Here is a 27,900-nt window from a genome sequence, read left to right on the forward strand (position 1 = left end):
ACTCTTACAGTGTTTCCAATAATTTTTATTTGAATGCATTTGTATGCTGCTACTAACCTTTGCGAGAAACTTTTAAGCATGCAGATGTTCAATTTTGAACATTACACTAGTATGAAAATGTTTGCTGCAAGAGAGATCTAATAAAACCACAGTACAGTAAAAATGAGCAACAAAGACGTGGCCGCCTAACATCAAGCTGGTTATGCAAACTCACTCTATCAAGTCTTTTCTAATTTTATGTTTGTGATTTCCCAAACCTGGTTTTCTAGTTCTTTTTTTTCCCCTGTGTTCAGCCTGATAGGTCTTGAATTAATTTCAATTATTTTTATATTAATATAAACTTAAGTTACTATATTAAAAATCAACTGCTTTTGTGCTATGCTTTTCGGAAGTCAGTGTGTAGCTTTATAATTACACACATTTTTACATAAGAATCTATGGTCCATAGGCTTCCCAGTATAACTGAAAAGTAAAAATGTATTCTGTAGTACATTTACAGTTCCAAAGAGAGTTGATTTTGGGATAAATGCATCAAATCCTAAGAAGATTTACAAGTGATGTGAATGGGGAAATAACAAGCATATGATAACTGGCATTTTCTGCTCTATCCTGCACGAAATATTTTTACGTCGTTTGATACTGCACAAGAATATGACTTTTCCCAAGTTATGTTGAACCTAAAGTCACATGAATATGCCTTTTTTGTCTACAATACAGTAAAACTTAATTTTTAAGCTTTTGAGGACAGTTGATACGTTGACCACTGTTGCTTCGTAAGCTGTGTTAAAAAGGGACTGCTGTCATTTATTGAAGACAGCAAATGAGGTAGTAAAATCAGTTTGTTGTTTAAATAAATTCTTGGAACAAATTGGGCTTGGTTTTGTTTTACTTGGTTTTCCTTCCCAGGGAACTGAATTTGATGGTTGAGATGTTCTTTTTTTTTTTTTTTTTTCATACAGTAGTGTAGCTGGTAAATGCATATCAGTCATGTTTCAAAGTTGAGAGTGTTGATTGGGAGCGAGACATGGACTCCTGCTAGGCTGAGTCAGGGGCCAAGTTCAAGAACATTAACTGTGTGACCTAGAAGGAATTAAGAAATTTGATACACTTGGGAAGATATTCTGAAAATAATTTCCAGTATTTGAGAGAAATTTCTGAAGTAAAGATGTCTGCCTCCATAGAAGTACACCTGTTAGTTCGAAATAAAATCAAGAATATTTAAAATGAATCTTTGGGACAGTAAAGTATGTAACCATTGAGGAGAAGGTAAGCTTTCCAAAGAAAGTCTTACCTACCCCCTACTTCCACCTTTTTGGGGTAACTGTGACTGCAGGATCCAGACAGTGAAGTTGTTGAACATAAGTTGCAGAAGTAGCTATTTAATACCCACATTCATGAATATTTTTTTGAAATCCCATCTTCAGTGCACCAAGATGTGTAACAGATTAATTAATAATCCTAGGCCACTACTCCATTTCTGGAAGTCTTCTATCTTGCTTTCTTTTGGTATAATTTTACACGTAGGTGTGGTGAACTGCTGAAGAACAGAGTTTAGTGGTGCCAGAGGCTTATATCTATTTTGGTCAAATGTATGGATGGGGCATAGGAGTCAAAGTTTCTAGATAGGATATAATCAATTAAGCTTATTTTTGCAGGTGCAGAGCATGTGCTTACCAAAGGATGGGTGTTTTCCTGAAATAGACTTAAAATCATCACTTTCATTTTGCTTGGGTTGAATATCAAACAGCTCACGCTCAGTGAGAAGTGGACTTAAACATTGTGATCAAAGTTCATGAAAACTTTCTGAACTCTTTTTTTTTTCCTCTGAAAATAGTGATTTGTTGACAAAGGTTTTTGCCGCAGTGGATCAGAAGATTTTTTTTTTTTTCTAAGTCCTTATTAAAATTTCTGGATTAAGAAAAACAACAACCAACCCATGACACAAATTCACAGAGATTAGAGTGCCCTTCAAAATTAATCTTCAGTGTATGTTTTAATAGTTTGGTGAAATAATGGCATAGGCAGTCACTCTTAAGTATCCGGTAACATAGGGACATACACCTGGGATGTGGCAATCTGAAAGTCACTTCACATGATTGCTTGTATTCAGCCTAAGTTAGTGTCTTGCATCCCAGGAAATGAGTCCATCCCAGAGATGGACTTTTTTCTGCTTTAACTAAAGTAGCTTCTCTGCATTCCTCTCTCCTTTTTTTCTTGTTATGTGAAATGTTTCTTTTGTCTTGATCTGATACAGCAAACAAAACTCTGTAAATTGTGGATTTTTCACAGGACAGGAAAACAATTTACTTTCTGGCACTGACTGTGTAGCATCCTCACAGTATTTTCCTGAATCTCTGGAAGTAGTTGCACATATTCTTGTGCCAAAATTCATTGTTTCAGTATCTGTGAAAGCTGTTTATGAAGCACTTCAGTTTCTTTTGTCTTTATTTTTTTTGTGAGTTATAGTGCTTGTTGAGGTTTGATCTATTATTTGACTCACTTATTACAGCAGTGCTGTTATTAAACAAAATGTCTGCTTGTGTTATATGCTTTACAGGAAAAATGTCTTAGTGTTTATAGTCCAGCAAATGTGCAAAAAATTCAGCCTAGAAGAGTACAAAGTCCAGGCAGTATTAAACAACTTCATAGACAGTGGTTTCAAATTAACAGTAAATACTCATTGTAAGAGTTCCTGGAGCTGCTTTCATCACAATCTCTTCAAGACAGGGGATAAACAATTTTTGACTAAGTGGTCTGTTGAAGAGGGTTGCGTTAGACATTTTATTTCTAAACCTCAACTCTGTATATAGTTACTGGAAATAGTAACAGAAATACATCATAAGTAGATTTGCTGCTGTCATGGACTTTACTTCAGGGTGGGGGTTTTTATCCATAAAAATACTGTCTCATGGTATTTGAGCATAGAAAGGTACCCCTTCCAGAATTTCTTTTCTCGAAAGCAATTAGTGAAAAATACTGTCTTTCAAAATAGCTGTAAAACTTTGGGTATCTGCCTCACTGTGAAAAGCTGTATTAGTGCAAACTCTCTCCGTTCATCATCTTCTGTTCACTGCTCTGATGCCTCCTGAGAGCTTCCATCTTTCCAGAAGTCTGTGATTTACTCCGTGGGAGTAGTTTAAACACTAAATAATACTGCTGTCAGATACAGTACTCCAGAATTTTTTAATTTTTTTCGTTGGGAGAAACTCCTTTGGATGTTCTAAGTGTTACAATTCTTAAACGTAATTTTTTGTAAGGTGTGATATATATACATAAATTGTGAACAGTGAACATAATGCTGTTGTAGTGGTTTCACTTGGTAATCTAGAAATTTTAACAATTACTTCATATTTAGAAAACCACGTAGCCTAAGTCTTTTTGCTGCGGAAATGTTGGTGGTTTTTTTTTTTTGTTGGAAAGAATCTAGCAAATAGTGTGGGTTTTACTGCATTTGTTGATACTGATATGCATAAGATGAAAGCCTCCATCTGTTGGTTGTTGTATAACTTTGGAGAAGTCGAGCTTTAACAGCTGCTGTGAAAATGAAATACTCATTATTAATCTACATGTATCAGCTGTCACTAATATGTGTGTCAGTGTATCTTGAGTTTTTAATAGCTTGCAAGTTTTCATGACCAAGGGGAATTTCTAAATAGCTCTGCTCAGAACAGTTTTACAACAAGCCATGAACAATTAAAAATACACCCAGAACTCCTCTTTCTTTCTGGTTTTGATGGACATAGGTGTCTCCCTCCTGGTAGGTATTTCTGATTCACTGTAATTACTAGCAGAAATAAAAGCAGCTAAGACAAATAGGTGGCCTGAATAAATGTTCACTACCTCTGTTGATGGGTTGCATGACAAATCTCTGGAGTAGCAGGAGCTGAGGAGAGAAATATGTAGGGGAGATACAGCCATATAGCCCTTTGCCCAAGGCTCTGCAGTGGTGCAATTTTGGAGAAACTAGAGAGGGGCTGCAGTCTGGGATGATTAAAACAAATTCTGCATAAGCAGAGGGAGGGAGTGGAGTAGGAGAATGATGCTCAGGTAAATGAGGGAGTAAAGCAGCTTTTCCATTCTCCTGGTAAATCCGTGTCTCTTATCTTCTTAATATCTTCAAAGGAAAAGCGTGCATGTGACCCCTTCTGAAGTCTTTTGTGGAAATTCTATTCCATACGTTTTTAATGTTTAATGGGAAGATTCACGTGGCTTATCCCCAGAGATAGTGACTGTTCAACTCTGAAGTTTCATAAAAGAATGCTGAGTGTTAACTACATAGTAGGAATTAGTGGGAACTGATAGTGGTTCATCAGATGATGTTAATTTTTATTTTAGTACTCAAAGTTCTTAATTCTGAGTAATTCTTTTAAATCCTAATTATTCTTAAATCATCTGAGCATTTTGGTTTTCTGTTAATTAAATATAAGCTTCTGCGTATGCAGTGATTTGTGTGTCTTTTAGTCACTACCAGTGAAATCTAAGATTTCTTTTACTATTTGAATTTCTGTGGAATAACTCCCTCCTTGAAATGTTGTATCCATTCATAAATTGTTTTGTTGCGTAGAGTTTTGTATCAATGCTGAAAAGATATTTAGTTTTATTGGGGGGAAAAATATTTTGGAGAATGAACACTTTATAAGCACACTTGTTCTTGTAGCACATCATTTTTATTGTCCGCCTGACTCTTATTTCTCTTTGCAGGTCAAAGTTGCAATCCTTAAATACATAGAGACTCTTGCACAACAGATGGATCCAGGAGATTTTGTAAATTCAAGTGAAACTAGGTTAGCAGTTTCTCGAATCATCACCTGGACCACAGAACCTAAAAGCTCAGATGTTAGGAAGGTATGTTTGTTAATGTGTACTTAGATTATTCCAAGGGTCTTGGCAAACTAAAGAAGCTAATATTTCTTGTCTAAACAAAAAAAATACTATTTTTCTTTATAAATGAACATATTCTTTCATACAGAAAAGACAATTCTGTATCCTTCTTAGCAAACACACCTAATTTTTCTGTATAAAGTATCAGAAGTGAGAAAGTAAAGTTTGGCAAAAATTATAAGTTTAAGAATATTTAAGCAAAAATTTAAAATTAACGTATCTTGAAACTCTCTGTTAGGGTTGTATTTTCATGTATGTTAATATGTTGAGATTATCCTTCATAATAGAAGGAATAACTTTGTTCCAAGCACCATCTGGTATTAGAATCTCGTCAGTGGGCGTTTTCTATACAGTTAATATTACTTCCGAGACCACGCTGCATGATACTGATAGCACATTTGTAACAGGAGTGGTGAGTTTGGTAGCAAACTTGGTTCAATCTCAGGATTTTCTTGAATACTTTGTGTTTAATAAAAGATAGGTAAATAACTGTTGACCCCTTCAACAAAGGAAGATTTGTGCTTTAGTAAGTTAGCATCAAAGGTTTGTTCTTATAATGTTGCAGTTCCAGTGCAAACTCCCTTTTCCACATAACTGCTGTGAAGTGAAAATTAGTATTTTGAGCTATGTAGACACACCAGGGATACAGAGTAACCATGAAAAATGTACTAATGCAGTCTTTGGAAGGGTCTCTTAAAGTAGTCCTTACAATTACAGAAAGCAAAAACCTTTGAATTTGGCTTGCAGTTTGATGGAATAGAGTTTTGCTGTTCAAATTGTTACTGGTCATTCTGTCCTAGCTGCCATTATCAGCATGCTAACACTTTTTGAATGCTAAACAAACATACTTACTTTATGGCTCATAAATGCAAGTATCTTTGACACAGAGAACTAATGCTTCTGTTTCTTTTTCTCTGTTTATTTCTACGGTTTGAGAAGTTGCAACAATTCATTTGTTTAGATTTCCTTTGCTATTTTCAATTAAGTTTGCGTTTTGGTAGCTTCATTTCTGGAAACATTACCAAAACCTCCTTGCTTTGAGGGATGTTTTGTGGAGAGAATTGAGAGAAAATAGTGGGAGCTGTCTCACGAAGTATGCGAGGGATGTTTTGTGGGAGAGAACTGAGAGAAAATAGTGGGAGCTGTCTCACAAAGTATGTAACGTGAAAAGAACAAAAATAAAAATAACTTCCACAGTGTCTTGATATCTGGAAAGTTTGTAATATGCGATAAAAAACATAGGAGAGTTAATATTAGAGGTAATGTTTCTGTCTTTTGGCTCTTGCATAAGTTCATGAATACAAGAAGGCAGTAATAGATTATTGTATTCTGTGAACTTCTCTTGCCTAGTACCGTGTTCTAGTGACATACATAAGACCATAAAACAGGAGGAGAATTGAAGCAGCACTATCTTGTAAATCAGTACAGTTTTAGTGTTCAGACACGTGGCAAGCTGACTTATCTGATGGTTCATATCTCTAATAAGCATTTTTATGTCAATAAGTAACTGAATCATGGAAAGAATTGCCAGTGAGTTTAATAATCTAGAACACCTTAATTATATGAACTTTTCTCATTTTATTTTTTCTTTCCATAACACAGCTGTTAGAGGCAACTGACTGCCAAAAGCCTTTAATAACTCTGGAAAATAACATTTCACCAATAAGTAGTCAAGAGTTATTCTGATGGTATAAAATTTTTCATTCCCTTAACAGGCTTCACTGCCTGCTATCAGAGCCTTTTCCATTTTATTTATTTAATAAGTTTATAGCATTTAGTATGATTTCTATGTAATTTATGGTTTGTTGGTGGGGTTATTTTAATAAAAACATTTCCAGTACTAAGTATTATGAAAAATCCTTTTTATTAGTCTGAAGTTGGGCGCTCTTAGTGCAGTTCAGTGATATGGGACTTCTTTCTGGAAGGTAAAATTCTATGTTAGAGAACTGAGATTTCTTCTTAAGATTGGAATTCTTCTGGGAAGATTTATAATGTTCTTAGAGTTCTTCTAAGAACAAAACAAAATATTTCTGATACTTATTGCAGACTTTTAAAGATGTTATCTGTATGACTGGACTTAAATCTCAAGAGAGAGCTTATGCTGAGGAAAAGAAAAACCTGCAAATACTGTAAAATGCTCCTTTTTTTTGGCCAGGAAGAGAGGGAGAAAATAGATAATTGCATAGTTGAAAACCTTTTGTGAGCCAATATCAATTTTGATTCTTTAGGTTGAGCTTCATTTTGGGCAGACTTGATGTTAACAGTTTCTTTCCTGATACGACCTTGAACTGTCTATTGTGTTGTTTCATTGGCAGCTTCAATAGACACAGTGTTATGGAGTGGAGACTTGGGTAACAGGACAGAAAAAGGGAAGTGGTAATTCCCAAGCCTTTGCTCAGTTGCTGGATTTGTTTTGGGTTTGCTTTGTGCAAATTTCTGTTGAAAAGAGTGACCATAAGAAGTAACAAGGAAAAGAGAAACATTAAAGGGAGATTGCAGAGGGCATTCAGGGTGTTCACTTGAAGGAAAAGCTGTTGGGGGAGAAAGGAATAAAAGTTAAAGAAAACAGCCGGTCACGAGTGTGCAGAGATAATTTGTGGCAATCTAACATGCTAGTATTTTTTTCATTAAACTTAACACTGAGATGTGTGCTGGTATGTGTGCTCATACCTTGGCTTTCCACTTTTAATTAAAAAATGCTACAGTTCATTGCTCTGGAAGCAAAAGGAGGGAAATAAATGTCTAAAAGAATTCTAAACTACTTGCTTGAAGTATACTGCTGCTTAAGCAAGCTGCCTGTCATTCTGTCTAGCATGGGGCACTGGTTCTCTCCAGTGCATGGCAGACCTTGATGGTGAGCTATATAAACTAGACACAGTTGGTTAATCGTAGAAACAGAGTTTTGTACTATTAAACAACTCTGGAGAGTTGAATCTGCAGCCCGTCATTGCATGTGTGTGTTTAGTTGTTATGTTGACAGGTTTGTTAGACTGTCCAGTGAATATTCATCAAACTGTACAAACATTACTAAGTCATGCAGTCAACATTCCTTTACTAGAGGGAACCCAACCATTGTGTAACTTACTGTGTTGCTTTGCCAGTAAAGAGCTCTGATTTTTTTTTTTTTTTTTTTTTTTGCTTCATGAAAAAGGAAAAATATATATATTAGTAAAGCACGCTGTGGGATGAGGATGATGTTAAAGATGAGCTATTAAAATTGAGGGTGTGGGAGGTGACATCCAGTAAACTGCAAACTCCAATACTTAACAGTTTTCATCTTTAGAATATGTAGTCAGCTAAATTATTTCTAATGACCTTTGCCTATCTTTAAAAACACGAAGGAAGCAGAGTGGGATGGAGGAATGTTAACTAACTAGTTTGGCTGTAGGATAAATTATAAAGAATATGAAGTGCTCTGATCACAAGTCAGAATCAAGACTGTATCATTCCAAATGAGGTTATCTTTTTGGGGTTGGTTTGTTTTTTTGTTCAATTTCTAAAGCAATAAATACTCTTTTTTTGAGCTAGGGTTTTTGATTATCCATCATCTGTAATTACCACTTGCAGAACTCAGGATCAGGCTTGTTTCTGCCTGATGTGTTCCATTCCTGTCTTTAAATTTGTTCAACTTGCCAAACCCTTTAAAAGCTCTTTTGCAAATTCCTTCAGTACTTTTTGTAGTAAGTAGGGATGTGGGTTTGCAGAGGTTGAGGAGCACAATTCTGAAAGACTGCTTGTTAAAAGGATTGTGTAAAGTGTAAGCTTGTTGTTGTGTGCCTGGATTTATCACCGTCTGAACTTCCAGCTTTCCAGCAAATACGAATTGATTTTGTTCACATTTATTAAGATCTTTATTCAAGCCTGATCAAGACTTAAGTCATGTTTTATGATTACCACTCATTATAGCATCTCTTGGTGATAAAATTACTTTAGAAAGTCCAATGTCTTAAATCTGTATTTTCTTGTTCTAGGCTGCACAGTCAGTGCTGATTTCCCTTTTTGAACTCAACACTCCAGAGTTTACAATGCTGTTGGGTGCTTTACCAAAAACATTTCAGGATGGAGCCACAAAGCTTCTCCATAATCATCTCCGGAATACAGGCAACAGTGGTCAGGTATTTACACCTCTCTTATTATTCTTTTTGAAGTTCTGGTGTTTCAAACATAAGTCCATTTCAGTAGACTTATTTGTGAGAGCCAGAAGGTTGGTAGAGGAACGGAGACAACCCAAATCTTATGTAGAAGTCTGTCTTAGTAGCAGGTATCACACCTTATGGAATGCCTTTTCTTTTTCCTCCAGACAATGATACTTTCTAAGTCTATATTGCTTCCAGGTGACTTCATAAGTTTGAATGTGCTTTTTTAAAGAGTAGTTTATCTTTTACTGTACTAATTTCAAAGGTATACTTGATTGAAGTTACTAGTAATTGATTAGCCAGTCCAAGAAATTAAATAGAAGCTCTTAAAATGTTTCTGGGCACTAGAAAATAAATACAATAATAAGTTAGAAGGGAAGCTGAAGTCCTACTGCAGTATCTTCTCACCTTTTTTCCTCCAGGGATCAATGGGAAGTCCTTTAGCAAGACCGACTCCACGCTCCCCAGCAAGTTGGTCAAGTCCTCTCACTTCCCCAACCAATACATCACAGAATACTTTGTCACCAAGGTAATGTCTGCTGGTGTTGCTACATTTATGCATCCTAAGGCTTCATTACATGTTACCCCAAATTGTAATCCCAACAGTAAAAGCACAGAGTGAATTTTGCACAAGGTGGCAGATCCTGAAAAGCAATCTCCCTCCTTCTACAGAATGACAATACAGTGAACCGCTCAGCCTCCCTGAAGGGTCTGACAAGTACCAGGGCTGGCCCCAGGTGGGGAAGGGCTGTGCACCTTAGAGGGCAAATGGATTAGCAAGAGAAGGAATGGAAGTGTTAATCTTTAGCATATGTTAGAATAGATCAGCTGGGTGTTGGTGGTTTGACCCCATCCAGTAACTAAGCACCATGCAGCCACTCGCTCGCTCCCCCCCACAGCGGGATAGGGGAGAGAATCAGACAAGTAAAAGTGAGAAAACTCATGGGTTGAGATAAAGACAGTTTTAATAGGTAAAGCAAAAGCTGCAACACACAAGCAAAGCCGAACAAGGAATTCATTCACTGCTTCCATCAGCAGGCAGGTGTTCAGCCATCTCCAGGAAAACAGGGCTCCATCATGTGTAACAGTTACTTGGGAAAACGCTCCCAGCATCTGCCCCTTCATTCTTTCTCAGCTTTCTATGCTGAGCATGACCTCATATGGTATGGAATACCCCTTTGGTCAGTTGGGGCCAGCTGTCCTGGCTGTGCCCCCTCCCAGCTTCTTGTGCACCTCCAGCCCACTGGCTGGTGGGGCGATGCGAGGAGCAGAACCAGCCTTGGTGCTGTGTAAGCACTTCTCAGCAATAACAAAAACATCCCTGTGTTATCAACACTGTTTCTAGCACAAATCCAAAACATAGCCTCATACTAGCTACTGTGAAGAAAATTAACTCTGCCCCAGCCAAAACCAGCACACTAAGTCATCAAACCAGACAATATTGGGGAGACAAAAAAAGTAGTAGTTCATAAATGTTCTGATCTTTAATTCTGTGGTACCAATGTTGCCAGCAAAATGGACTTTGCTTTTAGCAATCGACTTACTCTGAAAACCGTTGACTTTTATCAGTCCTCCTTACTTTGGAACTTCTTTCAGAATGAAAGGATGGTGTAAAAATCCTAGTTGTTTCACGTTCATAAAACAGAACAGAAGTTTGTTTCTTCAGGCAACTGTTGCTACATAATGTAGCCCTTCTCTTACCTAGCTACTGCCATTGCTTTCTCTGTCAGTGCAGAACACTTAGAAGATGTACCGTAATACAGTTTTGTTACATGGAGAGCCAGCTTTCCTCCTTCATGTATTTCAAGAAAAATAATAGTTTTATTAAGTCTTGGTAGTTCCATGCTAATGTTATTTAAAAATAAGGGGTTACAAAATAAATCCATCTGAATTCCTGTGTCCTCTGTGGCCCACAGTGCATTTGACTATGACACTGAAAATATGAATTCGGAAGATATATACAGCTCTCTTCGTGGAGTCACTGAAGCCATTCAGAATTTCAGTTTTCGTACCCAGGAGGATATGAATGAGCCTTTAAAACGAGATTCAAAAAAAGATGATGGTGATTCAGTGAGTATTTAAACTCGGTGCATCTTGGTATCAGCAAACCAAGCCAGTGACTGATTTGTTACAGATGATAAAGCATCTTTTTCAGTAGGTTTGTCTGTTAGGACTCCTGAAATGGGACGTTTCTCCTAAATTACTGCAGAGCTTTACAAAAATATGTTCCTATTCTTGAACCACATTTAGGAAATGTAAATGCTAATTCTAAATAGCACTAGCTGTTTGTTTAAAATGTTAGCAATTTAAAAATTTCATTACCTTGCAAAACAGTTGGAGTTCAGTTTTTAAGAAGTCTGCACCTTAATACATGTTTTTCTAAAGATTTTATTTTATTCCATACAACCCATGTTCTGGGTTTTTCAGTGCTACATGTAGTCTTTTAAACTTCTGTTTCTATGAAACTCCAGCTTTCAGATCTGTTGAACTTGCCAAATATGTACATTCTTAAACATCTTTTTCATTACTTAGCATCAGAATCCTGAGATAAAATACTGACAGCTGTTTCTAGTTCATGAATATTTTTTGGACTATGTACACCTTACTACTTTTGTTTTTTGAAGGAAAGCAAAGTTTAGGGAACTGTTTTAAGACTTCTTATTTGAAGGCTAGTTTGAAATTGTTGGAATTTGTAAGTTTTTGCTACATAAATGAATTACTAATGTAGTTAATTGAAATGTGTAAGTGTGTATTTCATATTCTTGTATGATACTTGTTCTGCAGATTTGCAGTGCTTCTGGAATAGTAGACCTACGAGCAGGAAGTGGTGTGAGTGATACAGGCCGAACAGCTCTTGATAACAAAACATCATTACTCAACACAATGCCTCCCCACTCTTCACCACGTTCACGAGATTATAACCCATACAATTATTCTGATGGTATCAGTCCATTTAATAAATCTGCTTTGAAAGAAGCCATGTTTGATGATGATGCAGAGCAATTTCCTGATGGTAAGCTTCAGATTGTGGTCTGTGCTAGAAGAAAAATGGTGAGATTTTTCCATCTTTTAGTTCCATTTCCAAATTTATTATTAGCAATATATGTATCACCAGTGCCACTTCTTTGAGAGGTTTTTATGAATACTGTATTTCAAATTAGTGTATTTTTGTTAGTAAGCCTTTTGAGTGACACTGTTGGATTACCTGGTATTTGTAGAGATTAAGGGTAGAAATGAGACAAATACTGAACTACATTGTGTACTTCTGGTAGCATATGCTGTAGCGGTACTGTCAATGTAAATTTACTTACCAGATTGCTTTATGATTGAAATGTAAAGGGGTGGAGAGATTTACAGCAATAAAGTAAAACTGGATCAGATCAGTTTGGGAATTAGGTGAAAGATTAAAAATTTTGTTAGTAATATATTTGTATTTGAAACATGACATTGGCCTTTTCTATTGACTAAACAGTCTTTTTTTAAAAAAATAACACCAGCTTTTACTAGGAATGTGGTTCATTTAGCCCATGTAAATCTGGGAACTTGGGATGTTGTTTTGTAGGCTTTTAGAGCTTCTCTTAAATATTTCTCAGTAGATCTTCGGGTAATTTCTTGTATCTAAATCTTGGGAAGGTTCCACAGTATCACTGCTATCATTATTTTGAATATTGGGTAGTTTTCATAATCTGGTATTCATTGTTGTTGGTAATTCATATTCAGTTATAGATTTAAATCAGGTTTTAAGTAAACTAATTTCTTAGTGAGGGACATAGGAATTTTCCCTCCTCTGACTGTTTTGTTTCTGTCATCCAGCAAAGATATGTTATAGAAACTGTTGAAGAACAAAGCTATTTCCTGACATGGTGTTCTATTCAGCTATATTCTACAAATTGGCTTTTAACTTTACATTAAAACCAAATCCAAGTCAGTGTTTAGTGAAATGGCATATGGGCAATTACTGTCATCTGGAAAAGACTGAGGGGAGAGCAAGTTTTTACAAATCATGTCATGTAAATGTGAGTGACTAAATACCTTTGCATCCCCATACAGAGCCAGTTTATGATGAAGATTCTCTATTACATGGTGTGAGTTACTTCATACCTTCCGACAGCAGATTTCTGGATATTGCAGTAAATCAAATGCAGTCTGTGCTGTTGCCAGCATGTTCTGGGTTTGTAAAAAACCTCATGACTGGCTGAAGTGAAGCATCCCCATCCAGTATTAGGTTTTCGTGGCTGGTAATGCATTATTTAGTTCTGCTCTTTAATGGATCTTAACAAAGTACTTGCATTCATTCCTGTGTTGACCATTAGTATTTAGTTATACCATGTGCATTCTGTCATTTGTGTGTTACTTCTATAATTTCATTTAAGATAACTTCAAAAAAGTCTGCATGAAAAAAGCTACAGTTGGCAAAATAATTTGTTCCCACAGTTCCTCAATTAGGAGTTGCATGCTATACCCATAAACCTGAAGCACTCGTTGGATGTAAGATTTTAATTTTCAGAAACTCCACAGAATTGCTACCTCTTCATGACAAAGCCTTATTTTTACTGGACTCCCAGCTATCCTCTCATGTTACTGGGAGAAGGATGCAGAAATACAGGGCTGGATGGGGAAACCTTAGCTGCTGTTACAGTCCTGTCAACAGCACTGAGGCATGAGCATGTGTTCTGCAGATGGTTTGTGTAACAGTTGAAAATTCACAGAGGAGGAGATGGCACATTGCACCCCACGTGGCCTGTTTTTTTACAGTGAACAGATTTTCAGAGTAACAGCCTAAATTTTCCAACCACTAGCACTCTTCCCCCCGCCCCCCCCAAGAGAGGTGGTCTTTATCCGAAGCATAGGGAGACCTGGCTTTCTGAGTCATTTCCAGACTCCTTAAAAGCAGCACAGTCTCTGGTTGAAAAACAGTGTTCCTCTCCAGGGAAGCTTGCTTATTTCCATGGTTTGTTTTCCAGACATCTTCCTGTTTACCAGCTGCTTTGTATATGGGGCTTAAGATTTTTGCTTTTATGTCTTACAATCTTTTTTTCTTTCATTCCTCTGATTTATCATAACTTTCAGTTTTTATCCTGTTCTCCAGAATGCTTGCCAGTGCTCTTAAATTGATGTCATCTGCAGATTTTACGTGGTCTCCATATTCATTTGATAGCGTTAACAAAAGCATCAAACAGAAATCAGGCTCTACACAGTCCTGAGCAGGGACATCACTCATACCCTCCTAGATTAATTAGAAAGCCATTTAGGATCCAGTCACCCTGTAAGTGATTCATCAAGGTCTGCACCACTTGGTTGAGTTTTTTGGCCGCCGTGTTTGCATAGCTTCTGTATTAAGATGCTGTGGGTGACAGCAGGGAAATCTTTACTAAATTCGTGATGTACCTACACATTCCCTTTTAACCCCTACACTGTTTATCCTGTTAAAAGTATGTTATTCGATTGGTTTGAGAAGAGCTGTTCTTCATCAAGTATTTTATCTCTCTAATGCATATTCTTAATTAATTCAAATGAAGGAGTTGCATTTGCTTGTCCTCATTTGTGGTTTGTTATCTTTCTGAAAAAGACATTTTGAGAGTACACATTGAATATGACTTCTTTCGTACTTATTCATTATCTGGAGAATGTTTGGAAATGAAACAGTGGGTGCTAAGTCATACAGAGGAGTGGAAAATACAGGCTGTGAAGGCACATCCCTTTTGGTTATCTTCATGTTTTTCAGGAATTCCAGCTATATCCTCCACTAATGGAGCTTCTTTCTTCCCCTTATTCCTGCACGGACATGGCTGCTACCTTCTCCTCTCTTTACCCCTTCCTTCCATATGTTCAAGTTGCCGCTTCTTTCATTCTGATACTTCCATAGTGAAACTAACTTCATTAAAACAGATGCATGGGTAGTTTTACTACTTAGGTGTCAATGTGCATTCCCCAAAACAGGATGTACTATAGCTGTAATCCTCACAGTTTGGTCATGATCTTGCTTCTGTAAAAGTGACTGTTCATTCTGCTCATCTGTATTGATTAATAACTTGCCTAATGCAATTTTAGTCTGTCCTTTAGTCAAACATTAATGATCCATTTAGACAGTCTGAAAAGCATTAATATAGAAGCAATAGAAGTGCTTGCAGAAGAAAGTTGCTGCTTTCAGGTGCTTGTGCTCCTGATTATTCATGCAAAACAATGCAAATAAGAATGTTGGGTTCAAAAATAGTGTGATTTTTCAGGTAAGTGATGTGTGATTTTAAGTACTTGATATGTGGTATTCAGCTTTTACTTGTTTCTGTGTACAGGTGTTTTGTACACTGTTTATAAGTTACGGTATTGAATACAGTAATGTTAAGATGTTCAAGGGCTATGGTTTCTCAGTATATGACCTAATAAATTCATTATGGAGAATGTATTTTGTATGTTAATAAACAGAATAATTTTAGGAAAGATGCAATGCAGGAACAATTGCATTTTATGCCAATATTTTCTACTTTTTCCAGAAGAAAAAAATATATCTGTCTTTCTGTTAATTTATCCAAAAATCTCAGTGCAAAGATGGAAGCCATGTGCTTTTATTTCTTAAAAGGCTAAATGGGCCTTGATGATGGAATCAAGGAAACAACTTGATAATTTAGTTTTCATTAAGACCACTTCTAAGTTTCTTGACTGTTTTCAGATTTCTCCATTTGCAGCCCAGTTTTTACAAACATGGGTCATGTTACTAATGCATTTTTCCATCATCATGAAATCCTCTCTAATCAAAACTAAAATCCAGAGCCATCTCATAATGACTGCTGTTGGGAGTCTCTGTGGGACTAACAGCCTTGATTTGCTTCTATTTCAGCTATTTTGTACCAAGCAGCATTCTTGTGCGGGTTTTTTTCCCGTTTGTGTTAAAAGCCTAGCTATTGCTGTGGAACCATGGCTTACAAAAGTCTAAGCGGTTCTGTAATACTAATGGAGGAAAATCAAATTTATCATCTTGGATGGAAGAGTTGTATGGGAAAGGTGGCATTTTGTGTATACATCAGATTTAAAAGAATACAGAGTTCTTACTGCTTTGGGGTTTGCAAGCATAAAAACTCTTGCAATAAACTAGCTTATGGGTTTTTTTTGCAGTATCGTTCTAGCGTTTTTTTGGTGGTCGTAAGCTTGTTCAGCAGTGTTGGCTGCCCTGAAAAAGTAGTAGCCAGATTGCAATTTTCGCAGACAAAGTTGGGGAAAACCAAGCATGTTAGAAAGCCAGCTAGCTATCCTAGAAAATACCTTCCAGCTGTACAACAGGCACTAATACTTACTTGCAATGATCTGAGAACTGTGTGTCTGTATTCCTTTTTGACAGAGCCTCCCATGGACCATTCTGATCTGGTTGCAGAGTTACTGAAAGAGTTATCAAACCATAACGAGAGAGTTGAGGAAAGAAAGGCTGCCCTGTATGAGCTCATGAAGTTAACTCAGGAAGAGTCTTTTGGTGTTTGGGATGAGCACTTCAAAACAATACTACTTTTGCTGCTTGAAACACTTGGAGATAAAGAGGTAACATCAGATTAGTTAAGAATGTTAATAAAGCACATGGTTTACTTGGAGTATCTTTGAAATTTGTATGGGTTGTAGGAAAGGCACAAATTCCAGTTAGTCTTGAAAAACAAAAAAGCTCTGGAAATGTAGAAATTTCATGAAGTCTGAGTGTCCTAACAGTGAAAAGGAATCAACAGTAATACTTGCGTTCTCAAGTGTTATTTGTTGATTCCCACACATTAGATTAATTGAAATGTTTTTCACTGGAATCCAAAGTTTATCTGTTAATAGCCCCTGGTAGAATCTATAATATCAAAATATGATCATGTCTGGTAAAGCATTTAAAAATACATTTCTAAAATACCATAATGCTCACTGTGAAGAGACTGAGTTCTGTTAATTCTGCTCTACAAGGGTCATGGTTTTGAAATCACTGAGGATCAAAAAGACACTAATATTTATGAACTTAAAAAATAGTAAAAAATTTTTCAAAGAAGTGTGTGCATGATGTGATGCTGAAGATTTTGTCAGCACTTGTGAAGAGTAAAATTATTTGCAACTTCTGGGTAGCACAGATAATTCAGGTGGTATATCATAAACATGTTGCTAACTTAATTGAGTTATCTGCAAAAAGAAATCAAGAGGAGTGAGAAACTGGAGATTTTTTTTTCTAGCTTTATTTGTTAACACTAGGTTTATATTGTATATATGTGTAGTGCATAATATGGTATTTTTCTTTTATCAAAGACTTCCAGCTGCTGAACAAATGTTAAAACATATGTCTGTTTAAAGATATGTAACTCATTTATTTTAATATTATATCTTCAGCATGCAATTAGAGCTTTGGCACTGAAAGTTCTAAGAGAAATTCTAAGAAACCAGCCAGCAAGGTTTAAGAATTATGCAGAGCTCACAATCATGAAGACGTTAGAAGCACATAAGGATCCTCATAAGGAGGTTAGTAATCAGTTATTCCATTTGTTTGAGATTATGACAAATTGTTACATGTCCAAAAAATGTTGGAGAAACTAGTCAGATCTTACTGAGGAAGTAATCTATTTAATAGTCAAGCATGTAGCTGTTATTAGTTAACACTGGTATGAAAAAAACAAAAAACCCACCACCAAAACCAAAACAACTGCAGTTCTGTGAGCTCTGAAATGTTTAATCAGCCCTAACAACAATTGCCTTATGTGCCATCCAGGAGGACACAGTAACATATGATATGTTACTATAGCTCTTCAAGGAATAGGTGAATGGAGTTTTTTCCTTGTATCCTATCTTAAGCCAAATATAGGTGTCCTGGAGCTCCTCAACAAGCTTTTGGATTTCGTTAGGGTTCATGGTTGACAGATGGGACTGAGCATGGCAGGGAATTGTCAACCCTTTCTATTTTTAGCTACCTCTGCACCATCCGAGAGCATGGCTTTGAATGTTGTTAGGGGAAAACACACAGGAACATCTCCAAGGGAGGAGGTGGCTGTTGCTGAGAACAGTGAGGGCATTCAGAAGTAGAAGGGTAACTATAATCTTACTCAGAAGTATTTGTAGTACGTACGTACGCAATAAAGGATAATGCATGTATATATAAGAAACACAACAGTAACCACCCCAATGTTAAATAGTTCACATCAGCGTCATTGATGCTATGGAAGGAGCCCAGGTTTATTATTAAATGAGTACATCCTTCTCCCTGCCCTCCCCAGCAAGGGCACTTACTCTATATGGAACTTACTGTGGAGTTCCAGGTTTTGAAGTTTGACTGCAGTTCCTCATGGGAGGAACTTTTGTCACTTATCTGATACTTACTTCTCTTTTCCCTGCACCCTCTTTATGTGTTTCATATACTGTATTTATTACAGTGTCTTGTCCCTGTGTTTCCTTCTCTGTTACAGTGTTATTTCTTTCCCTTGGTTTCGTGTATGTGAGTGAGTGTAAAGGGGACAAGGATGGAGAGAAGCAGTTATGGAGGTTTTTGTACACCGTTGAAGTACAAGCCACTGATTTTGTACAGCGGTTTGTCTTATTAGATGGCAGACACCACAGCTGTGCTGCTATGGTCACATGTGGATTTTCTCTGTTGTGTCCTAAGCCTCTGTAGCTATTGACTTCCTACATAATTACTCTTGTTCTGCTGCTTCTGCATATTCTTCAGGCTTAAAGTACTGTCTTGACATAGTGCCTTTCGAACTTAGAGGCTAGTGAAAAACTGCTAGGCTGACTTCTAGAAGTAGCAATCTAGGCATGTGTTTAAAATGTTTTTGAGATGAATGTGAAAGTGTATTTTGTCAGTTATCACTAACCTAACAAGCACTAACAAACAACACAAGAAATTACAGATTCACAAAGGTGGTGATACTTCAATATGTAGTTGGAGGGTTTTGCAGAACAGAGAAACTCCAGATCTAATTCAACAAGCAGGTTTGAAAAACTGATATGCCTGTTGCTGAGGTCATAATTAGCCACAAAATTTTGGGAAGAGTCTTTGTTTTGGGACGGTATGTACAGCGATTGGAATCTTGTAAACAGATTTTCAAAGGGCTTTTCATTCACATATTTCTACAATATTTTAGAGCTCTTTCTTGGTAGGAAATTTTTATGTTCAAGACCGTTACTGCCAGGTAACAGACCATAGTAACAGCCTCCTGTAAATCATTCTTCCATGTCTTTTACTTACTCTTTTTAATAGGTGGTGAGATCTGCTGAAGAAGCTGCCTCCATGCTGGCGACTTCCATTAGCCCAGATCAGTGCATCAAAGTTCTCTGTCCAATTATCCAAACTGCAGATTACCCCATTAATCTGGCTGCAATCAAAATGCAGACAAAAGTCATAGAAAGAGTATCTAAAGAAACCCTTACTCAGCTTTTACCAGAGATTGTGCCAGGTCTAATACAGGTAAGGAGAGAAGAAAGAAAAGGGGTGGGGGAAGGAACAAATAAAAAAAAAAAAAAGAAAAAAAGACACTGTATATGTAAGAATTGCAAAAGCATTTTAAAAATAATATCACTTGGCTCTCATGAAGGATTTTATTTCTCTGATAGCTGATGGCTTCTTTGACCCAGAATAACTCAGACAGTGGGGACAAACTCTTGAGTGGCAGGTAGCTAAATTAAAACCAGTTAGGACTCAAAGGAAATCTCAGCAGGATATAAAGTACTGGTTATAGTTAAGCTTGGTACGTACTTCTAGTTATAGTTTTTTGTTGTTTGTATCTTTTTCCAAGCTGTAGTCATTTTGTACCTGTTGTATATAATTATAGGGTTTTATCGCTTGGGGTTTAAGGGAGGCAAGAGGAAAAAAGCATTTGATTGGAGAAAGTTAAGTAAAACAGGAAAGATATCATGATATCTCTTCCTTTGTCTTCAAAAATGTATGTACACCTTATCAAGAGCCAAGATATATTACTTTGCACATGATGGATAAAGGCTTCAGTTTCACAGCTGGATTCTGCAGATTTCTGTTTCTAATGAGTGTGATTCATTTGTACATCTGCAGGAAGGCAGAGGCATAGCAGGGGCCCTCTGAGAATCGGGTGTGAGTGAAACAGGCAGGAATGGGGTACTAGCAGAGTGGCAAAACAAATAAAATCAGTAAGGAATGAGATCAGAATTAACAAAAGATTCTTTACGTGTTAAGAGAATGCTTCTTTCAGAGTAAGGAAGATTTAAATTGAGTGGTCTTCTGCTTTAAGTAAATATCTGTATAATATACAACAATTTCTCTTACGTACAGCCCTATTGCACGACAGCAGCTCTGTTTTCAGTGTAACTTATGAACAGGATTGTGTGAGTTTTAGTTTCAGTCTGGAAAATGATTATCAATGGTGATTAATAAGCAGCCTGCTTTTTAAGTGCATGCTGTGTATTTGCGTGTTTGTTTTTTTGTTGGAATGCTTCATTGGGCTACACTAGCATTAATTTACTGTAGACTTCAATGTATTTATTATAGTAAATAAGTAAATAGCTTTCTGAGGCTTTTAATCATTAACTGATAAGGTATTAATGTTAATTTTATTGCTTTCTAGGGTTATGATAATTCAGAGAGCAGTGTTCGTAAGGCATGTGTTTTCTGCCTTGTAGCCATTCATGCAGTAATTGGTGATGAACTAAAACCACATCTCAGTCAACTCACTGGCAGCAAAGTAAGTAAAAGATACCATTTAAAGAGATCTTGTTTCGTAATTGCATGTATGCATTTGCATTCTGGTTGGAATTGCCAGGAAGTTTCATAAAAGTATATACTTGAATTAGAATGTTGGGCTACTGCTGAAACCCGATGAGGATTAATATAACTTCATCATAAAATGTTCAAAACTGATATTCCATAGATCTTTATGCAAGTGTATGAACTGTACCATTAAGAAAAATACTAAATTACATTTCTTACTGCTGTTCGATGGATTTAGTCACTGGTTGTATCCCCAGTAGTAGTTAGTGATTATGGCTATACTCCACATAGCTTTTCCTATCAGTATTTCTTGTCTCATTTTTCATGCAGGTTCGAATTGGTAAGTACTACACCAACAACTCTTAACTAGAGGTTTAAAACCTCAACATTAACTCAAAAGGAAAGAAAACACCAACCTGACCTTATTTAGAACAGCATTGTAACTTGAGGAGAATATTCCATCTATTTTTATCTAGCTAGCTTAGATAATTCTCTTCTTTACATTCTTAAAGAAACTTGAGCAGTTTCTTGTGACAAATTTTGCTGTGCTTGATACTTTCATTGGCAAGTATGTTACCTTTGAATCAACTGTGTAAAATACAATTTTGCTTTTGGGAAAAAGAAAATAGTTTAATGTCTCCTTTGTTGTACTTTTTCCTGTGGTCTGTAGTTTGCAAATACTGAAAGTGAATTTCTGGCTTAAATTTGCAGATGAAATTATTGAACCTTTACATCAAACGTGCACAAACAGGCTCGGGACCAGGGGATACAACAGCAGATATGTCTGGACAAAGCTAATGAAGCTGACAAGAGTTAACCAGGTTTCCTAAAGCAAGGGCAAGGCCCTCTTCAGTGAAAGGAAAATTCTTAACATACAACTTCTGGAACTTTTTTCCTTGGGGTTTTTTTTTCCCTTTCTTCTGTTGTTTTTTGGTTTTGTTTCTTTTTTTTCTTTAACCAACGGCTGTCCTCAGCCTGCATGTGACTGTTGCAATAGAATTATTCCAAATCCAAGGAAAAACAGTATTAACATCAGTTGATCAAAGCAGAAATAAAATCTAAAAATAATCTAATCCATCAGTTATCCTGTTCAAAATCCTCTGTGTCTTCCCATTAACTTTTGCCAGTGTTACTGTATTAAAAAAAAGATTTTTTTAATGCTAATTAAAAAGGTATGCTTTAAGCTTCAGAAGTTAAAATATAAATTCTGTTGCTTTTACTCAGCTGCAGATAACATTACTTTTTTGTTGCTGTTTTGTTTGAGTATCATGTCCTTCGCTAGAAACCAGAAGTGATGTGAAACAAGAAGTGATGTGAAACAAGGCTGAACTAGTCTGAACTGCAGTGAGACTCGTTCACTGTGTTGGTGGTTCCTCATCTTTCTTACAGCTTGTTTGGGTTATTCTGGAGATTGAGAAATATGCCTATAAAAAAAGCTGGATTGATCCAGTTCTGTAAAAGTGATATTGTTCATTGGTTGTATGTTTGTTGCATAAATAAGAATTTAGTGTGCGCAGCAGAGGACTGGTACAACCAGTACCTCTTAATGTGGAAGACAGCCCTTTCAGGGTAGCATTGCCGACCTGGTGATAGTGTGGCAGTCTGCTTTCTGGCAGCAGAGTTAATGGTCACTTGATGGACGTGAACCATCCTTGTCACCTTTCGTTCTTCAAGCAGGATGCTTCAGAATGGAGTGCTCTGCCCAAGCATGCTCAGTATGTATTTATCTTTATCACTAGAATGTTTCCTCTCAACCTAATTGCTGGAACAAGTAGTCTTGTATTGTAACTCACATGGGATTTTGACAGCAGTGCAGAAAACTATTTATTCGTTACCTTCCTAAAAGCACCAAGATTTTCTGCATTGAATTTAAATGGGGGGGAGGGGGAATAGTCACAAATGCTATTGATCTTGCCACCTTTTAATTTAAAAAAAATATATATATTTTGGATGAGTTGGGAAAGCTGCACCAAATTATTTGCATGGTTTTCTTGAATAGCATCCTCAAGACCCATCTGGATTAAGGTGTGGAAATGTTTCCAGGGTTTGTTTTTCCATTTTTGAAAAAGAGTTAGTTTATTGTGAATAATGGTTCTTTGTATTTATGAACTTGATAATGGAAAGAGAACAAAGATCAAGTAAATGTGTCCCTAAATGTTGTCTTTTTCTTTTTTTTTTTCTTTTTCTTTTTTTATGTCTTGGATATAAGTAGCAAGCTAATTTAACTGAGAACTGGGATGAAACAGGAATGGTGACACTTTTTTTCCTGACTTTTTTTTTTTTTTTCCCTCCCCTTTGACTGTGATGTTGTCTAGTTGTAGCAAGTGTATCCTGATAAGAGAGAAAATAGCGGTGCCAAGGATGATGATCTATGCTAGGCTAAAATTCTCTCTACCTCTTCAGGGTGACTAATTTTTGACTGAGCTGCTGCGTATAGCACCCGGTGGAAGAACTATCTACAGAAAATCTTTTTTTTTTTTTCTCTCTTCCAAATTATCACTTAATGTGTATTCAAAACTCTTCTTCAACATTGCAGCCAAATATCATAAGAAACTACTTACACACTTTACTTGCTAGAAACCCTGAAAAGCAAAACTGAATAAAAATTTAGTCAGATGCTTGTAGTTACATGAAAGGTTGTTTTCACTTTAGTTTGAAGTGAATGCAATAGAAAGAGCTAACATGGTTGTTAAAGAAGCAATGCCATTGCAGAGATTTATTTGAAGGAAAAGTTGTAGAAATATATGTAAAGACTTAAAACCAAGACTGTCATAACACGTTGCTAGCCCTTTTTAGCAGCTACATCAAGAAAATAGTATCTCTTCTTTCTTTCCTTTGTACGTGTAACATCTTCGTTGTTTTCTACTGTTTAATTACATTGTGTATTTATAGTTCTATGCTTACCATTGTGCATATACTGGCAATAAAATGTACATAACATTACTTAAAAAATAAGCAATGTATACATTCTGGTTTTCTGTTTTATTTGATCACATGCTATAAGAAGAAATTATAAATGTGATTGATACAACATTGGTTAAAAAGAAAAATTTATCTTAATCTTCATGCTTTGTGTGTCCAAATGATGTTTCTTTATATACTTTTGCTAAACCTGACTTGGCATTTCAGAACATGCTGTGAACATAGGTATGCTAGAGAAAACTGTTTTTTGGAAATGGAATGGAATCTTTATGAACACCCAGTTTCCTTCGTCTAGGCAAGTTTCATGTTTACAGTTGCATTTATTTGTATGTTATACACTGTTATAATTTTATTTTTTTTAATATTGCAAAAATATTTTTCAGTCCACAATCTTGTAGTTTACATTTTGATTACACAAAAGGTCACTTAAAAAAAAAAAATGCGCAAATTCTAAGCTCAATAGTCCTGTATCTTATTCCTGCTTTTCCTACAGGTAGTATTTATTTTCAGAGGATCATTTCAAGATGACTGCTGTTTGTCATCTTTTTGAAGATGCTATTTCATACTGAAAAAATAAGTTATTGAAACATACAATACATATTCTGTATTAACGTAATTTGGTTTATGTGTAAACAAAAGTTGGTAAGAAAGAAATGGGTTTGTGTCCCCTATATGACTGAAAAATTTTGCCGCAGGAAGCGGGGGAGGAATATATTTACCCAGAGTTTGTCCGTCAGTTTTGCTTCTGAGCCATCTTTTAAGTGTTCCAAGTGTGGGTATCCCAGGTATTAAAAGTCTAAATGCAATATATTGAAAATAATATTTTACTTAAGATATGACTAGTTCTAGTTCCAACAAAGATGGGTCTGCTAGAGTGGACAGAATACATTTGTATTACATGCCGTCAGAATGCAAGAATTTGCAACAAAATTATTTCCACTGCAGCCAGTTATCAGATCCACTGCACTGCTGCTTGCCTTCATACCCTACATTATAAATAGACATTAGCTCAGTTAAATTAGAGTGATGATTAGTCATGCCTTATGGTCCTGCTGGAGGTGGTTTCTCTCATGGATTGGCATAAAGATCTGGGAAAAATTAGGACAATTATAAGTTGCTGTTCTTTTAGAAAGGGTGTTTCTTTATGTTCTAATATTCTGTAAAATAGGTTATTGCAATAATTTGAATACTGAAACATATTCGTAAAGGTTGGGTTTGGGCTTCAAAAAAGAGGAAGGAGGAAAGCAAGCTACATGGAGAATCAGGATAGGAAATGCACATTTTGGATGTCTTTGACTTGGATGTCAATTGTTTTAAAGAATTTTGAGTAACACATTATGTTCAGCTGAAGTCTTAGTAAGGAAGTTGGGGTAGTAAATGTAAATTGAAAGGAGAGCTGATAAAGTAAATTTTGTGACGTTGAAAAGGAGAGCTGATAAAGTAAATTTTGTGACATCGGATTGCTTGTTTGGCTTTGAAGATAAAGGTTGGAAGAGATTGAGTTGTGTTTATTTTTTGTGTTCTGAGTCCCAGAGCAAAAGGAACAAACATTTGTTTTCTGGAAGCACTTGCATATTCTCAGTAGTTTCTATGAATCTTTAAACGTTTGAGTAAATTCACAGACATACCTATGTAAAAAGCCTATTGAGAATGCAGCCTGAACTGCTTACAGTTTTAATTTTCAGCAAAAGAATTCAAATATGACATTGTTCCTTTGAAAACAGTCATAAAAGAGAAAAGAATCCTGAGGACTAAAGCTCCTGAATTACACTACGGTTACTGTCTGTGATAGACTAGTGAGAATGGTTCAGCTGCTGGTGGTAACTTGCCATGTGGGGTTGGGACATAGCAAACACACACAGAGCACAGCAGATGTGATATAGATAAACGGGCAGTTTGGGAATTGGAGGTTTATCTGGAGAAAGAAAACTCATGTTTTCTCGCAATTAAAGCAGGAAACTGATCAGTTTTGCAGCTGCCAGCCTATTTCTGGGTAAGGTGGAAGTCCATATTACATCTGCTTCTTACATTTTCCCCCTTATGTTTTGTAATTAAGTCTTCCAAATCTTAAAAGCACCTACTTTAAAGATTTGCTTCGTCTATTGTAAATGTTCTCTTAAACAGATAAAAATCTTTCTTCTCTGTTGAAACATGGAAGATTTTCAGTAAGATGGGAAGGTGGAGAAACTTAACTGTGCTAGTCTGGCAAGTGAAAAAAATGACACTTCACTTACTATTTTTCTATATTGTGTATATGTTTATATATGTAAGTATATTTTAAGACCTTAAGGCTCTTAAGCTGTGCAGCCTGGATTATTCTAGTTAGAGACATTTCTTCATTTGCTCATAAGAGATTAGGATAATAAGTGCATTTATTGAGAAGTTGCCTGCTGAGGAAATTTTGCTAATAGGTAATTTCTGTTGGGATAGAATTGCAACTATGTTCGTAAATTTCTGTTTAACAGTAACACTTGGAAACTTTGAAATCTTATTTTGCAAAAGTTTCAAATATTTTTGTCAAATACAAAAATTCTGTAACTCTTGATGTATTTTAGGTAGATATGAGTGATCCTAATGAAGCATATCTTGAGGGACCAAGATTGGAAAAAATTATGGATAGCCAAACATGGAAAACACTTTTTTTGTCAGTGGGAAGAGCAACATACCTGCATATAACTGTTCGATACCCAGACTTGTTACTGTTGGCAGTAGGTAGAAAGGTAACTAAACTTTAACTTGGGCACCAAAGTTTTACAAGTTCTCCATTTTGTTGTGCTTCCTTTCCTAGATCGTGCTACTGTCCACCAGTGCAAATCTTTGGACCTCTATAAAGCCATACTAAAGTTGGTACTGGAGTCAGTTCTGTTAACTGTATGTCAGGCTAGATTCAAAGCTGGTGCGTGTCTGTCTGAGGAAGGTGTACACCACTAAAACCAGAAACTTGTAGATTTAAGTTATGCAGTAGACCGATGTTCTCAGAAGTCAACTAGACTGGGTAGATACTCCCTCGCCATCTGTTTCTCTCTGCCCATGGGTACCTTGTGGGAGCTTCCCTGCGCTATTCCAGACAAATCAGGTTGGGGAAGAATCTCGGACTGGTCCCCCAAGAACACCTCGTGGTCAGAAGCTTCTGGTAGAAGTGAATGAATGTCCTGGGCTTTGAGGGTCTGCCTGTAATGGGGAAGGGGGACAGAGGAACACATTCCTTGGCACAGTTTGTTTGGCCTGAGCATATGTAGCTTATGTTAAAATACCAGGGAAGACAAGGGAACTGTGATATCAACTTGGTTTAAACAGCTGAAGTGTGAGCCTGTATGGGAGCTGGATGTGTCTGTTTCAATTAGAATTATAGGTTAGCATGTTTTAAAATGCTGGATTTATCTGCTAATCTGAAATAATCCATGTGAAATTTAACTTTAACAGTATGCAAGTGCAGAAGCCTCTGATTTGGTAAAATGGTCATTTCTGGCTTGCTGGGTTTTGTCCTTTAGGCACAACTTAACTTAAACGGTGGATAAACGGTTTTTACACCATACTAAATACCATTACAGGTGGTTGTATTTTATATAGAAAACTTTCTGAGGTGTTTGATACAGTTTTCGATCTTTCAGGTGGCAGCTGTGGTGGCCCTGTTGGTCAGCTAACCAACTGAACTATTTTACCCAGACAAAATTGTCTCTTTTGCCGAAGGAGTTTTCACACATCACTATTTATACAGCCTGTGTTTGCCTAAGAGGAGAAATCTTAATTGGATGTTACCTGATTGTTCAGAAATAGTCAGATGAAACAGTTTAAAACCTTACTCTGTAGTAGTTACTGGTACCATCAGAGGCTGCCCTTTCTCCCCAGCCTGTCAGTGAGCCACTGCTGCTTGAACCGTGTGAGGAAGGAGATTGCCGCCGTGTTAGGAAGTGGAAAACAGGGTTGTTGCAGAACATGGGAAGAGAGGCATGGTGTACATGCTATATTTCACCCCCTGTTGGTTGCAGCTCTTGTTCTTAAAAATCCTGCATGGTTTGTAATGTTTTTAGGAAGGGGATTTTCTTGGAATGTAGAATATCTTGCTTTCTGCATTTGGAGTTAAGAGGAAAACATGGATGTTGAAGGATTTTTGTCCACAAAGCCAAGACGGCCCAATGCTAGAAAACGTTAGGTCTGGCAGGGTACAAAAGCTGCCTCAGAGCCTCAGGTAAAAGGGACTCTGTCCATTAGGAATGAGGAGAAACAGCTGTCTTTCGTATGTCAGAACATGTGGGAAGCCAGCATTGCGGCAGCAGTCTGGCA

General features: G+C 36.6%; 1 protein-coding gene across 29 annotated transcripts in view; it reads left to right on the forward strand.

Annotated features, from left to right (window-relative positions):
• The window catches only part of CLASP2 (cytoplasmic linker associated protein 2), a 146,587-nt gene extending 122,930 nt beyond the window's left edge, over positions 1–23,657 (forward strand). For all 29 annotated transcript variants that reach the window (XM_037387049.1, XM_037387048.1, XM_037387054.1 and 26 more), the window contains 10 exons: positions 4,702–4,845; positions 8,853–8,996; positions 9,440–9,546; positions 10,934–11,087; positions 11,802–12,030; positions 16,351–16,544; positions 17,355–17,483; positions 19,216–19,422; positions 20,552–20,668; positions 21,406–23,657. In XM_037387049.1, coding sequence (XP_037242946.1) covers positions 4,702–4,845; positions 8,853–8,996; positions 9,440–9,546; positions 10,934–11,087; positions 11,802–12,030; positions 16,351–16,544; positions 17,355–17,483; positions 19,216–19,422; positions 20,552–20,668; positions 21,406–21,492 — 1,512 coding nt within the window. In that variant the 3' untranslated portion in view covers positions 21,493–23,657. The remainder of the gene's footprint in view (positions 1–4,701; positions 4,846–8,852; positions 8,997–9,439; positions 9,547–10,933; positions 11,088–11,801; positions 12,031–16,350; positions 16,545–17,354; positions 17,484–19,215; positions 19,423–20,551; positions 20,669–21,405) is intronic.
• The last annotated feature ends 4,243 nt before the right edge of the window (positions 23,658–27,900 follow it).

Source organism: Falco rusticolus, chromosome 4 (assembly GCF_015220075.1).
Source record: "Falco rusticolus isolate bFalRus1 chromosome 4, bFalRus1.pri, whole genome shotgun sequence".
NCBI lineage: Eukaryota > Metazoa > Chordata > Aves > Falconiformes > Falconidae > Falco > Falco rusticolus.